The 11,758-nt window shown below is 52.5% G+C and overlaps 1 protein-coding gene across 2 annotated transcripts in view; it reads right to left on the bottom strand.

Annotated features, from left to right (window-relative positions):
* The window catches only part of Kcng4 (potassium voltage-gated channel modifier subfamily G member 4), a 19,979-nt gene extending 9,588 nt beyond the window's left edge, over nucleotides 1-10,391 (bottom strand). For both annotated transcript variants that reach the window (XM_029561012.1, XM_008827916.2), the window contains exons 1-2: nucleotides 9,984-10,391; nucleotides 7,503-8,296 (exon numbers count right to left, since the gene is read on the bottom strand). In XM_029561012.1, the coding sequence (XP_029416872.1) occupies nucleotides 7,503-8,255 (753 nt within the window). In that variant the 5' untranslated portion in view covers nucleotides 8,256-8,296; nucleotides 9,984-10,391. The remainder of the gene's footprint in view (nucleotides 1-7,502; nucleotides 8,297-9,983) is intronic.
* Between the last annotated feature and the right edge of the window lie 1,367 nt (nucleotides 10,392-11,758).

The following is an 11,758-nucleotide window of genomic DNA, read 5'->3' as shown; positions in this document are numbered from 1 at the left end:
TATGTAGACCAGGCTGGCCTTGAACTCACGGAGATCTGCCTGCCTCTGCCTCCTGAGTGCTGGGATTAAAGGCATGTGCCATCACGCCTGGCTCAGTCTTCTCTTTTATTATTATTTATTTATTATTTTTTATTTATTATTATTTTTATGTGTTATGAGTGTTTTGCCTGTATGTATGTAAGTGCGCCTGTGTCATGCAGTGCTCACAGAGGTCAGAAGAGGATGTTGGATCCCCTGGTACTCGAGTTACAGATGGTTGTTAGCCACCATGTGGGTGCTGGGAATCGAACCCAGGTCCTCTGGAAGAGCAGCAGATGCTCTTAACCACTGGGTCATCTCTCCATCCCCTATCCCCAGACTTCTCTGCACTTTTTATTTTGAGACAGGGTCTCATGAGTTTGCCCAGACTGGTCTTGAACTTCACTCTGTAGCCCAGGCTGACCTTGAACTTGTGATCCTACTGCCTCAGTCTCTTGTGTAGCCGGGATGAGGAGGTCTATGCCGTCAGGCCCCACTCATACAATGGCCTGTTAATTGGCTAGGAAAAGGAACGAAGTGGAGTGCTAGTCTTTGCTGAGACAGAGGTGAACCTTGAAAACTGCTATGTGAAAGAGGCGTAGGTCACTACAGGTGAATCCACAGGCAGGACACCAGCCAGGGATGGAGGGAGGGTGGAATCGGGGTAACTGTCGGCTTCTTTAGGGTGAGGAGAATGTTCTTGAACAATAGTGGTTGTTGTACAGTGATTCCCATGGAATTGTGTACTTTTAAAAGAATGTAATATACTGCATGTGAAATCTGTGGTGTGTGTGTGTGTGTGTGTGTGTGTGTGTGTGTGTGTGTGTGGAGACAGGGTCTCATGTAGCTGAGGTTGGCCTTGAAATTGCTTTGTAGGAGAGAATTACCTTGAACTTTCACTGTCTCTGCCTCTGTCCCACATATGGATAAGCAAGTGCAGGACTGCTTGTTTGTGAGTTATATCTGAATTTAAAAAAGACTCAGGGTCCTTGTCTGAACTGGTTGAATCGAGCCCAGTGGGCAGTGAATGGGAGGTTGTGGCCTTAGCCTCTTCACCCCCATGCCAGAGCATAGCTGCCCTGAAGGTGCCCCTGGCTGAGGCTGGGGCACAGCTTCCTGAGAGCAAAGCCTGGGTCTGTGTGGACAGATAGTTGCAGGGCAACAAGGGCCCTAGAAGGGGGCCCTGTGTGAGGGGCTCCAGCCGCCAGCCTTGACCTCAGAGCTGGCTCTCACCTGTGCCTGGGTGCATCTGCCAGTGTCCCCTTCACAACATGGCTAGACCTCCCCGACTTCAACTGAGGCCCTCTGGTCTGAGCTGGTTCTGTGGGTCCATCCTGCAGCAGCCTCTGTCCTTCGCCTCCCTTGGGGCCTGGACAGCTTCCTCCTGGCCTCCGCTGTGCTGACTCACCCCCTCCCTGGCCTTTCTCTCCCCAAAGCCAGTCTCCTTTGGCCCATGCCTGTGCGACTCACCCCTCTCCCATGTCCCTTCTGTGACCCTCCCCCACCCCACCCTTGACACTGTCCCAGGTCCCTGCCCCCCTCTGCACCCTCCTCCACATCTCCACTTGGGACTGAGGGCTCTGAGCCCACCAGAGGGAGACACAACCCCACGTGGTGCCGTGCCATCAACACCTGGGGGGGGGCTCCCACTCATGTTCTCTGTGAAGTGGGAGGGTGGTCACTGTGCTCAGAGGCCAGCACAGAGGCCACTTCACAGTCTAAACAGCCTTTCCCCTCCTCTCCTACCCCCTCCCCATGGAAACCTGAGGCCTCAGCTTTTTTCTTGAGAATGGGGTTGCGGTGAGAATTAATTAGAAACGGAAGCAGCTGCCTAGAGCCAGGAGCATGGTCACGTCCACTGATGCTACAACCATAGGTGCAGTGGACCTCAGATGGACAATGTCCAGGAACTCACTGCCCTGTACAGAATACGTGTGGACTTTTTTCTTGTCATTATTACCTAAATGACACCTTATGATTTACATAGTATTGATAACGTGTCGTTTTTTTCTTCTTTTTTTTCCCCTCAGTGTTGCAGACAGAAGGCAGGCTCTTGGGCATGCTAGGCAATTATTTTTATTTTATGTGTATGAGTATTATCTTCATGTGTGTAAGTGCACCCGTGTTGTGCAGTGTTGCTGGAGGTCAGAAGAGGGCGTCAGATCCCCTGAAACTGGAGTTACGGACAGTTGTTAGCTGTTATGTGGGTGCTGGGAATCGAACCCAGGTCCTCTGCAAGAGCAGTCTGCTCTTAACCGCTGAGCCATCCCTCCAGCCCCCTTAGATTTTTTTGAGACAAGGTCTCACTAGCCAGATCAGGCTGCCCTCAAATCCATGGCTTTACCGCGTGTTAGATTTTGTAAGTCATTTAGAGACTAGGAGAAGCCAGGTGTGGAATTTGGGAGAAAGAAGCAGGAGGATCACAACTTCAAGGCCAACCTAGGTTACATGAGACTCTGTCTCATATACAGATCAAAATGCATAATAGGACATGAGGAGGTTATATGCAATACTGTGCCAGTTTACATAAGGAGCCAGGTAGTCTTGCCTCTGGCATCCAGGGGTGGCAGGGTGCCCTGAAATCTACCCCTGTGAGTACCGAGAGAAGACTCCATCTATGTATCTCTGGTCTCCAAATCTTACCATGACTGTCCCCATATAGGGGTCAGGAGGACATCGTGCCCTCCCCTCCAGGCTGGTGCCCACAGTAGTCCCTAAAGGAGACTGTGGAGAGTCAACGTCTTCAGAGGTGGGGACTCCCTGGGTAACTCGAAGATGGGGCTGGGCGGCAGCATTTGACAGGTGGTCTTTGGAGGGGGTGAACATGAAACCCATGAAGAGGAAGGAGGTAACAGGCAGAGGGAACCCTGGGAACTAGCATCAGGAAAGGTGGGCCAGCCAGGGAAATTGTGGATACTTCTTGTGAAGGGTATGGCGAGACTCAGCTTGAGAGAAGAAACCCAGCTGAGCAGAAGTGTCCACAAGAGTGACTGCCAAGTGTCACTGAATGAGAGACATCTTAGCTGGAAGTGGTTCCTCAGGAAGCTGATTCAAGACCCAGGGAGGGGCAGAGAAGAGAGGGAGTCTGCTGTCCCCGAGGCTTCCTGATACAGCTGGGGGGCGGTGAGCTGTGTGTGCGGGGTATACAGGAGTGCCGTTTCTGGTGAGGGGACCCAGCTATCCCACCTGGCCTTTGTTTATTTATGTGTACTGTACGTGTGTAGTATGTATGTTAGGGAGCACATGTGTGTATGGGCATGTGGTCAACATTGGATATCTTCATTAATCACTTGCCAGCTTATTTTTATTTTATTTTTAACATTTTATTTATTTATTTATTTTTGGTCTTTTTGAGACAGGGTCTCCCTGTAGCCCCAGCTGTCCTAGAACTCACTATGTAGACCAGGCTGGCCTTGAACTCACAGAGATCTGCCGCCTCTGCCTCCTGAGTGCTGGGATTAAAGGCGTGCGCCATCATGCCTGACTTGTTATTCTTATTTTATGTGTATGAGTATATGGCCTGCATGTATGTATATGCACCCATGTTGTGCAGTGCCCTCAAGAGGTCAGAAGTGGGCGTTGGATCCCCTGAACTGGAGTTATGCACGGTTGTTAGGCACCATGTGGATGCTGAGAACTGAACCCAGGCCTCTGCAAGAGTAGCCAATGCCCTTAACCATCTCTCCAGCCCCTTTATTTTATGTTTTTGAGACAAGGTCTCACTATGCATCCCTCTACACCAGGCTGGCCTGGAGATCACAGAGATCTGCTTGCCTTTGCCTATGTCTCCCGGGTGCTGGGATCAAAGGCATGCACCACTATGCCCAACTCTACCTTATTTTTTTGAGACAGGGTCTCTGAAGCTGGAGCTCACCAATTCAGCTAGGCTGGCTAGCCAGTGAGGTCCAGGGATCCTCCTGCCTCTGCCTTCCTAACACTGGGGTTACAGATATGTGCCACCAGGCCTGGCTTTTATGTGGGTTCTGGGGTTTGAACTAAGGCCTCATCTTTGTGTGGCCAGTGCTTTACTGAGCCATCTCTCCAGCCTTCACCTGGCTTTTTAAAAAAATCTCTGCTTTCCTTCTCTACCATAGCAAGGAGCCAAAAATCTCCCCAGTGCTGGACGGGAAGAAACGGAGACGCAACTCCGCTGTGCCTTGGATTTCTGAGAGACATCAGTGTGTCACCCCAGAGTGTGTGTCAAAGAGCCCTAAGGAGATCTGAACCTTGAGTTCCTGTGCTGCTCAGCTGGGCCCAGAGGCTTGGCTGGGTTCCTCCTGTTTGTGCTGTCCTCTCCCTAGTCTAGCTCGCAGCCTGGAGCCCAGGCACTGGACCCTGTTGGACCATTGCTGAGCCAAGGGAACAGAAAGTGGAGGCCTGAGCCTCCCTAGGTCAAGTCCCCAGAGTGTCAGTTCCCCAGGGTGGCATTAAATCACCTGGGTAAATGCCCACAACTAAACGGCCCATGTTCAGGAGCAGCTGGCCAGCCTTAAAAGTTGGCGAGAAAAATAGAACTGCTCCCTGCCTGCCATCAATCCCCTATCTGCTGTCCCCTAAGGACAAATAAGAAATATAAGTCACGTGTTAGAACACTAGCTTTTCACGTAAATGTGAGGACTCTTGTCTTGAAAGAACAAAGATCTAAAGCTTGCCTGTCCTCTGCCTCCCTGACTCTCTGAATTATTGTCCCCAAAGGAGTACAGACCTTTCTGGGGCTGGAACTGCCTCTGTCAGGAAGCTGCACTTCTCAGAATGTCTTTGGGATAGCGCTCACAAAGGTGGCTCCATCTGAGAGAAAGCAAGAGGACACTGCAGCTGCCCCTGGACACAAATCCCTCTTATTCTGTGGGATGCAGCTGACAATTCCCGGGAGTGGGGGCAGCTTTGGCTGCCCTGGGCTGCAAGCTGGTGACCTGCAGTTCATTTATTTTCCTGAGTGGAGTTAACCAGGCCTCCTGGGATGGCACAGTAGGCTCAGCAAAGCCCTCAGCCATCCGCATGGTGAAGCCCAATGGCTCCCACCCATGGCTCCCACATGCTCACTGTCTTCTCTCTCACCAAAGATCCCCAAGAGAAACAGGCACATGGAAATCAGGCATCCTCCAGCAGCTGGGCCCCAGTGTCCTTCACTGGGGTAAGGACTTTGCTTAGTCTATCTTAATATTTGAATGCAAAATCTACAAGCACATATTCCTGTGGTTAGGAATATATATTCCTGTGGCAGGTTCTTACATCACATGCTTTGTGCTAAAGAGTGGGGAGAAATATTCTGACTGCAGCCATTGTCTCCCCGGGGAACCAGCTGCTTGAGAGCCTGAGCATTGGGGTGTCATTTTTTTCTTTTCTTTTAGAGAAAACATTTGTGGGTCAGACGAATCACATTTTACTCAGCAAATATTTGCTGAGAACTTACTGTGTGTAAGGCACAAGCAGTTGATCATCTGGAATGTTCTCTGGTCTTACTGTATTTTGGGGGCCAATCTGTCAGGGAAGGACACATGGGGGCTGACTGCTATTGGGAGCTGTCTACGGCTTATAGACCAGCATGTGCTGTCTCACGTGTGTTTTTCATTGGGCCCCTCTGTCTATTATAATGTAAGCGCGAAGGGGTGCTGGGGAGCCTTGGAGGAGTATAAAGCAGGAGAGGGGTAACCTTTTCTCACGTGTGTTTTTCATTGGGCCCCTCTGTCTATTATAATGTAAGCGCGGAAGGGTGCTGGGGAGCCTTGGGGGAGTATAAAGCAGGAGAGGGGTAACCTTTTATGTTGGGAAACTGGCTGGTTCTAGCTGAGAGGTCTGTGTTTGCCCTCCCAGCAAATGCTAGGGTCCTGTTTCACTTCTTTGAACATCTGGTCCCTGGGGAGGCCTTGGGGTCTCCCACAGCACTCTGCAAAGAGAGCATAAGAGTCATCCATAGGTAGGATGTTTGTTCTGGGGCAGGGTCCCTTTAGGGCTGCCAGGACCCTGGCTATGATCCTAGCAAGTCCAGTAACAGAGGAGGAGCTTGTCTCTCACACGCAGAGCTGTGGCACGCTACTTAAACCCAATCCTTGGGCCAGCAAGATGGCTTTAGCAGGTAAAGTCTCTTGCTGCCAAACTTGACAACCTGAGTTCCATTCCTGGAACCCACATGGCGAAAGGAGAGAGAGCCAACTCCCGCCAAGTTGTCCTCTGACCTCCACACTCATACTGTGGTACACATGTACGTGCATACACACACAAACACACACACACACACATAAAAACAATAATAATAATAATAATAATAATAATAATAATAATAAAAAAATTTAAACCTAAACCTCATTTTGGAACCCAGAAGATGGACTTGGGGGGTTCACTGGGCCTCTATTTGCTCCTCTTCCCACAGTGTAGCCACATTGGATAAATCTTTCTCTATTTTTCAGTAATTTTTTTTGCTTAATTGGCCTATGGACGGGGGCAGCCAAGTCTGGCTTGTGAGGGCTGCTGGGGCCCAGACTAGACTCTGACAGTCTGGTAAAAGAGTTGCCCTCCAGTGACACCAACTGAGAGACTCAGGGTCAGATAACAGGCAGGAAAAGAAGGGCCAAGAGCCTCTGCTGTAACGAGCATCCTCACTTCATAATAAGAGGAAACACAGTCCGTCCTTGGCACCCCAAACCCCCCTCCACCCCCGTGAGCTGAAGCCAACATGCCCATGAAAGCGTGGGCTGGAGGAGGCAAGGATTGGTGTTCTAAGCTAATTCTGAGCACAAAGTAGTCTCTCAGTAAACACACTGGGAGCAATCAATGCTTCAGAGCAATGCCAGCCATTTTACTTTGGGAGAAACTGAGGCTCAGAGAGGTGTAACAATTCCCTTCTAGTCACAGAGCCAAGGAAGTCAGTGGGTCTGCCTGATCCCCCAAAAGCAGGGGGACTTGGTCAATATCTGGAGTGCCCTATCAGAGTCAAGAACATGTTATGACTTTGAGGGCCCTCGGGTCCCGACCAAGAATTAAAAAGTTATTACTTATGTCACTGCTGTCTGAAAATGAATATAATCCCCACTGTATAACATTCTCATGTCCCTGTTTACTTTAAGAAGTGAAGATATTTAGCTAGATGCAGTGACACGTGCCTATAATCCCAGCACTCAGGAGGCTGACCTTGGCTAGATAGTGAGTTGGAGGCCGCCCTGGGCTTCATGAGACCCCATCTCAAAACAGCAAAAAGAGCTAGTGATGTAGCTCAGCTGGCCCAGCGCTTGACAAAGCTGGGGTTCCATCCCCAGCACTGTGCAAAACGGGAGTTGTTGGTGCACATCTGTCATCCCAGCACTTGGGAGGTAGAGACAGGAGGATCAGAGGTTCAAGCTGTTCCTCAGCTAGAGAGCAAGTCCAGGCCAGCCTGGGCTACGTAAGACCCTGCATCAAAATAAAAACAGGAATAAGGGAAAGAAGGAGCTGTCGCTGGTCTCCCCCTGCCCTGAGCCGTCCCCGGTCCCCTACAGCGGGCCACTCACCTCTTCCTCCGCTCTGAAGTCCGGCATAGTGCTCACACACAGGCTGACCGCTGTGGTGGCCACGAAGAGGATGGAGAGGCAGGCAAAGACCTTCCCGGGCAGGCCAGACTGCGGGTCCTCCACCATCTCCCGCAGCCGGTCCATGCTGCGGGCCCAGCGGGAGGCCTGCACGTCGGGGTGCCTGGCCTGGTGCTGCTGCCGCCGCTGGGCAGCCTCCTCCCGGCGCAGCTCGGCCACCTCGTCCAACTTCTCGAGCAGCTTGCGCAGGCAGCAGCGCTCCAGGTTGGCCTCCTCGATGCCCCAGTAGCTCAGCTCCTCCTGGAAGGACAGCGTGCACATCTCCCGCAGGAGTACTAGCTTCCCGGCCGCCAGGAAGCTCACGATCACCCCGAAGGCGCTGGGGCTCCGGTCGAAGAAGAACTCTTGACTGTCCTCGTCGTAGTCGTCACAGAGTTGTGTGATCTCCTGGTAGCTGCGACACAGCCGAAGCCTGCTCAGGCGGCTCAGAGGAAAGGCGTCCAGTGTGCTCCAGGGCAGCAGGTAGCGCAGGCCACCCACGTTCACTAGGATCTCCTTCTTCAGGTCTGCCTCGGGAGAGGCGTCCAGGGCACCCAGCCTTCGAGCCCTGCCATAGTAAAGACCCTTGACCGGCGGCAGCTCTGGGGGACCAGGCCAGAGCTGACTCAAGGGGCTGTGGGAGCCAAAGTGATGGTGTCCGGGCCGCTGGTCCCTGTCTCTGGAAGCCATGGGCATCGTCGCAGACGGCCAGGCCAGGGAGCTGTGGGCTCACCTGTCTGCCTCCAGGAGAAAAGCAAGAGGGTAGAGCGGTGTGAGTGTCAGACGGAGCTGGCAGTGTAAACGCTTTGTTGCACGTGTGTGCTGCACAAGCCATCCTCTGAACCTCCCATTTGTTTCCTGTTTACTAAGAAGCCACTGTATGTCTGGGCCATGCCAGTGGGCAAACCTTGCCCCAGGGGAAGTGTGTATATCTAGAGACGCCGTGCTGGCCACTCTGCATGTATTTCTGCCTCTCCATGATGTGGACATTTGTGAATGGGGGCGTGAGTGACGGATCCTGAGCTGTGCTATCCCCAGGCTTGTGGTCTTGGGCATGTGGACTCATGTCTGTTCTCAGATGACAAGACTTGTGCTAACCCTGCAGTGCCCTGCTCGTGAAAAAGCTCTCAGGGTCCCCGTGTGGTTATAGTTTCTCACAGGGACCGTGGGGGCTGGGAGGGAGGGGGAAGCCTTCCTGGGTCTTCTGCTTAGTCTGTGTGAGGGGGGATGTCTGAGCTCCTGCACCGGGACACGGAGCGAGTGTCCATAAGGGTCACTTCTAACACTCTGATGTACCAGGTTTTTCTAATGAGTTCATCTTGACTGCCCCCACAAGGTAGACAGGCGCAGTTCCACTTTATAGATCAGGATACTGAGGCCCAGTGAAGGGAATATCTCACCCACTATTTAACAAATGTCTGCTGTTCAATAAGGCTCAATGAAGTCAGCCACTGAAGGCTCAGGGGATGGGGATGTGACGGCTTTGCATGGCACCTCTCAGGGGCTCACCACGACAGCGTCACCCCAGCTGCTCTCTCTTGTGAAGAATGTCTCCCATTTTCAATGCCTCTTTTCTCCACATGCATGAATTTCCAATGTGTTCGTTTGTGCTTGCCTTAGCCACCCTTGCTGTGTGACCTTGAGGTGGTTACCCCCCCTCTCTGGGCCTTGGTGTTTTTTTTATCTGTGAAACGAAGAGCCTCTAATGCTCTCTGCACTGCAGATTTTTCTGGGAGCTTCATGTAGGATAAGTATTTTAGATTTTAGCCCATTCGCATATTAAAAAATCATCCTACAGTGCCTTGGCCTCGTTCTTGCGTGGTCATTTCTTACACTGTTCATTCCTGCCAGAGTTGTCTCCTGGCACCTATAACCTTGTATTTTGAGAGACACTCCAATCAGGAGCCCAATGGAAATAAAAGTTCCTCTCAGCCCAGGGCCAGCTGGATTCTGGCAGCCGGTGAGGAGTGAGTCAGGACCGCCAGTTCACATCGGCCCCTGCTCTGCTATTCTGCTCCTGTTACTTGGTTCACAGTGCACGGCCAACAGAGGAGTGGAGCCTGCAGAGAGAGTTTGAAATCTGGGGAGCTCTCCCTAAGCTTTCTCATTTTCCCAGTGCAAAAACCAAGGCCCAGAGAGCTGAAGGGATTCATCCAAGGTCACACAGCAAATCTGAATCCAGTCCAGGACTTGGCTTCCCAGCCTGGGGTTCTGTCTAGAGCTACAATAGAACCCTCTCCCCTTTCACTGGACAGTTGACTGTGCAGTCTCCTGCCTCCCTAACAGCTGGCCAGCAAAGGTCCTTCAGAGCCCAGGGACAGGAACTAATTCCAAACATCACTTTTGCCACACTGTTCAATACCATTGCCCTTCTAGAACCTCCCCATCCAAGAGCAAAGCAACTTCCTCTGAAGTTTAACTTACCGCTTCTCTTAGGAAGGGTGTTGACAGCTGGTTCTTTGCTGGGCAAGGGGAGCCCATGTCTCGGTGCCCAGGAAAGAGAGAGGCTTGTGATGATGTACGGGGAGAAAAGCAACACAAAACGCCCAGGCACAGCCTGGCAAAGTTAGTGTCCAACCTCTCCTCCCCAGCCTCCTCCAGAGAGAAGTTCATTCATTCTGACACTCTACAGATGAACCAGGGGGCAAGGTGGGTTTTTAGAAGCCCCTGAAGCCTCCCTTCCTCATGAGAACTGAGAGTCATGCTGCAGATTCTGGGCCAGCTGTCCTGCCTCAGCAGCAGACTTGATGCTCCAAGTCCCCCAGGGGACAGCCAGCATGGTCCTGTGAGGAAGGGCGACCGGGAAGGGCTTAGGACCCATTGCTTCAGCAGCCAGGCGGCAGGCAGGAACGGCCTCAGCTCTGCCAGCTGCTGGGAAAGGAGAGTGTCTATCCTCCCTCCCCCATGAGGAGGAGCTGAGCTGGGGAGGAGCTGGGCCAGCTGGGGGCCGGGCAGCCAGCCACAGCCTCCAAGGCTCCTCGAGGTGTGCTAAGTAAGGATGGGGAGATGCCCAGGCCAAGGCTGCAGGGGAAGTTTCTGTCTTGCAACTAGTTCATTCCTGGGGCAGGTTGGGAGAGCTAGACCCAGCCTGGGAGGCCAGGGTGGGCATTGCGTAGGCCGTATTAGGGGTAGGGATAGAAGAATGTATGAATGTGGGGCCAGCAGACACTCAGGTCCCTAGCGAATGTCTGGGTGACCTTAGGCAAGGGGATTAGTGTCTCCAAGACTCAGTTTTCATATCTGTAAGAAGTATTTGAGTGACGGGGGCTTGGGAGTATACAGCCCAAACCACTAGAACAAACTCCTCCCATGGGCTTGGCTCTCGGCATAGGTGGGGGGAGAGGAAGATGTGTGTGGCGAGGGCCTGGCTCTCATCAGTGCTACTTGCCATGTGTCCTTGGTGAGCGACTTTACCTCTCTGGGCTTTGGTTTTCTCACCAGTCAAATGAGGACCATGGCCTGCAGCAAAGACTGAAACAACAGAACCACATTAACATAGTCGTCTGCCACCCGCACGTTCTTCATCTTAAGAGATTTGCTGCCCAGTCTTTTGACAAGTGACCTTCAGGACTCCATTCTGCCCTCGAAGCCCCAAGAGGCTTGTTCAAAGTTACCTTGCTGATTAGTATCTGCTTGAGGTTAGGATCCTCCCTAAACAGACGGGATCTGATGGGGGGTCCAGGAGTGGGGTGTCAGAAGCTGGCATTCTCCAGCTCCTGGGTAGGGACAACAGAAGCCGCTGGCCTCCAGGGTGGGGGTGGGGGAGCTCCAGTAGTCTGACTGTGTGGTGAAGGAAAGCAGGAACGGGTGGAGAAGCTGGCTGGGGCAGGGGTTCTCAAAGAGCGCTGTGGGAACCCTAGGGTCTGCAGAAATGGTGAGGAGCCTGGGGAGGCAGGACGAGAGCTAGAGAATACCCTGCTTCCTCTGACTCCCCACGGCCTCTCAGGCCTGTCTGCCCCCAGCTAAATGCTCAAGTTACTGCTGGGGCCCAAATCACAGACCTGGGGTCCCTGTGAGGAGCACAGAGATACCACCCCTTTGCTGCCTCTCCAACTCTCAGCCCCTCTAGGCCAGGGTCTGGAATTCTCTCTGGTCTCTCCCTGAAGAAGAGTTCCCTGTTGTGTCTCTTGGCCTAAATACCCACACCAGGCAGCCCCCCTCTCTCAATTCTCTTTGGGTCAGCAGAGTCAGGGTGCCAA

The sequence above is a fragment of the Nannospalax galili genome, unplaced genomic scaffold (genome assembly GCF_000622305.1).
Source record: "Nannospalax galili isolate Female #2095 unplaced genomic scaffold, S.galili_v1.0 scaffold933, whole genome shotgun sequence".
NCBI lineage: Eukaryota > Metazoa > Chordata > Mammalia > Rodentia > Spalacidae > Nannospalax > Nannospalax galili.
Note: the sequence above shows the minus strand (reverse complement) of the source record. Positions and strands in the feature narration are given on the sequence as shown.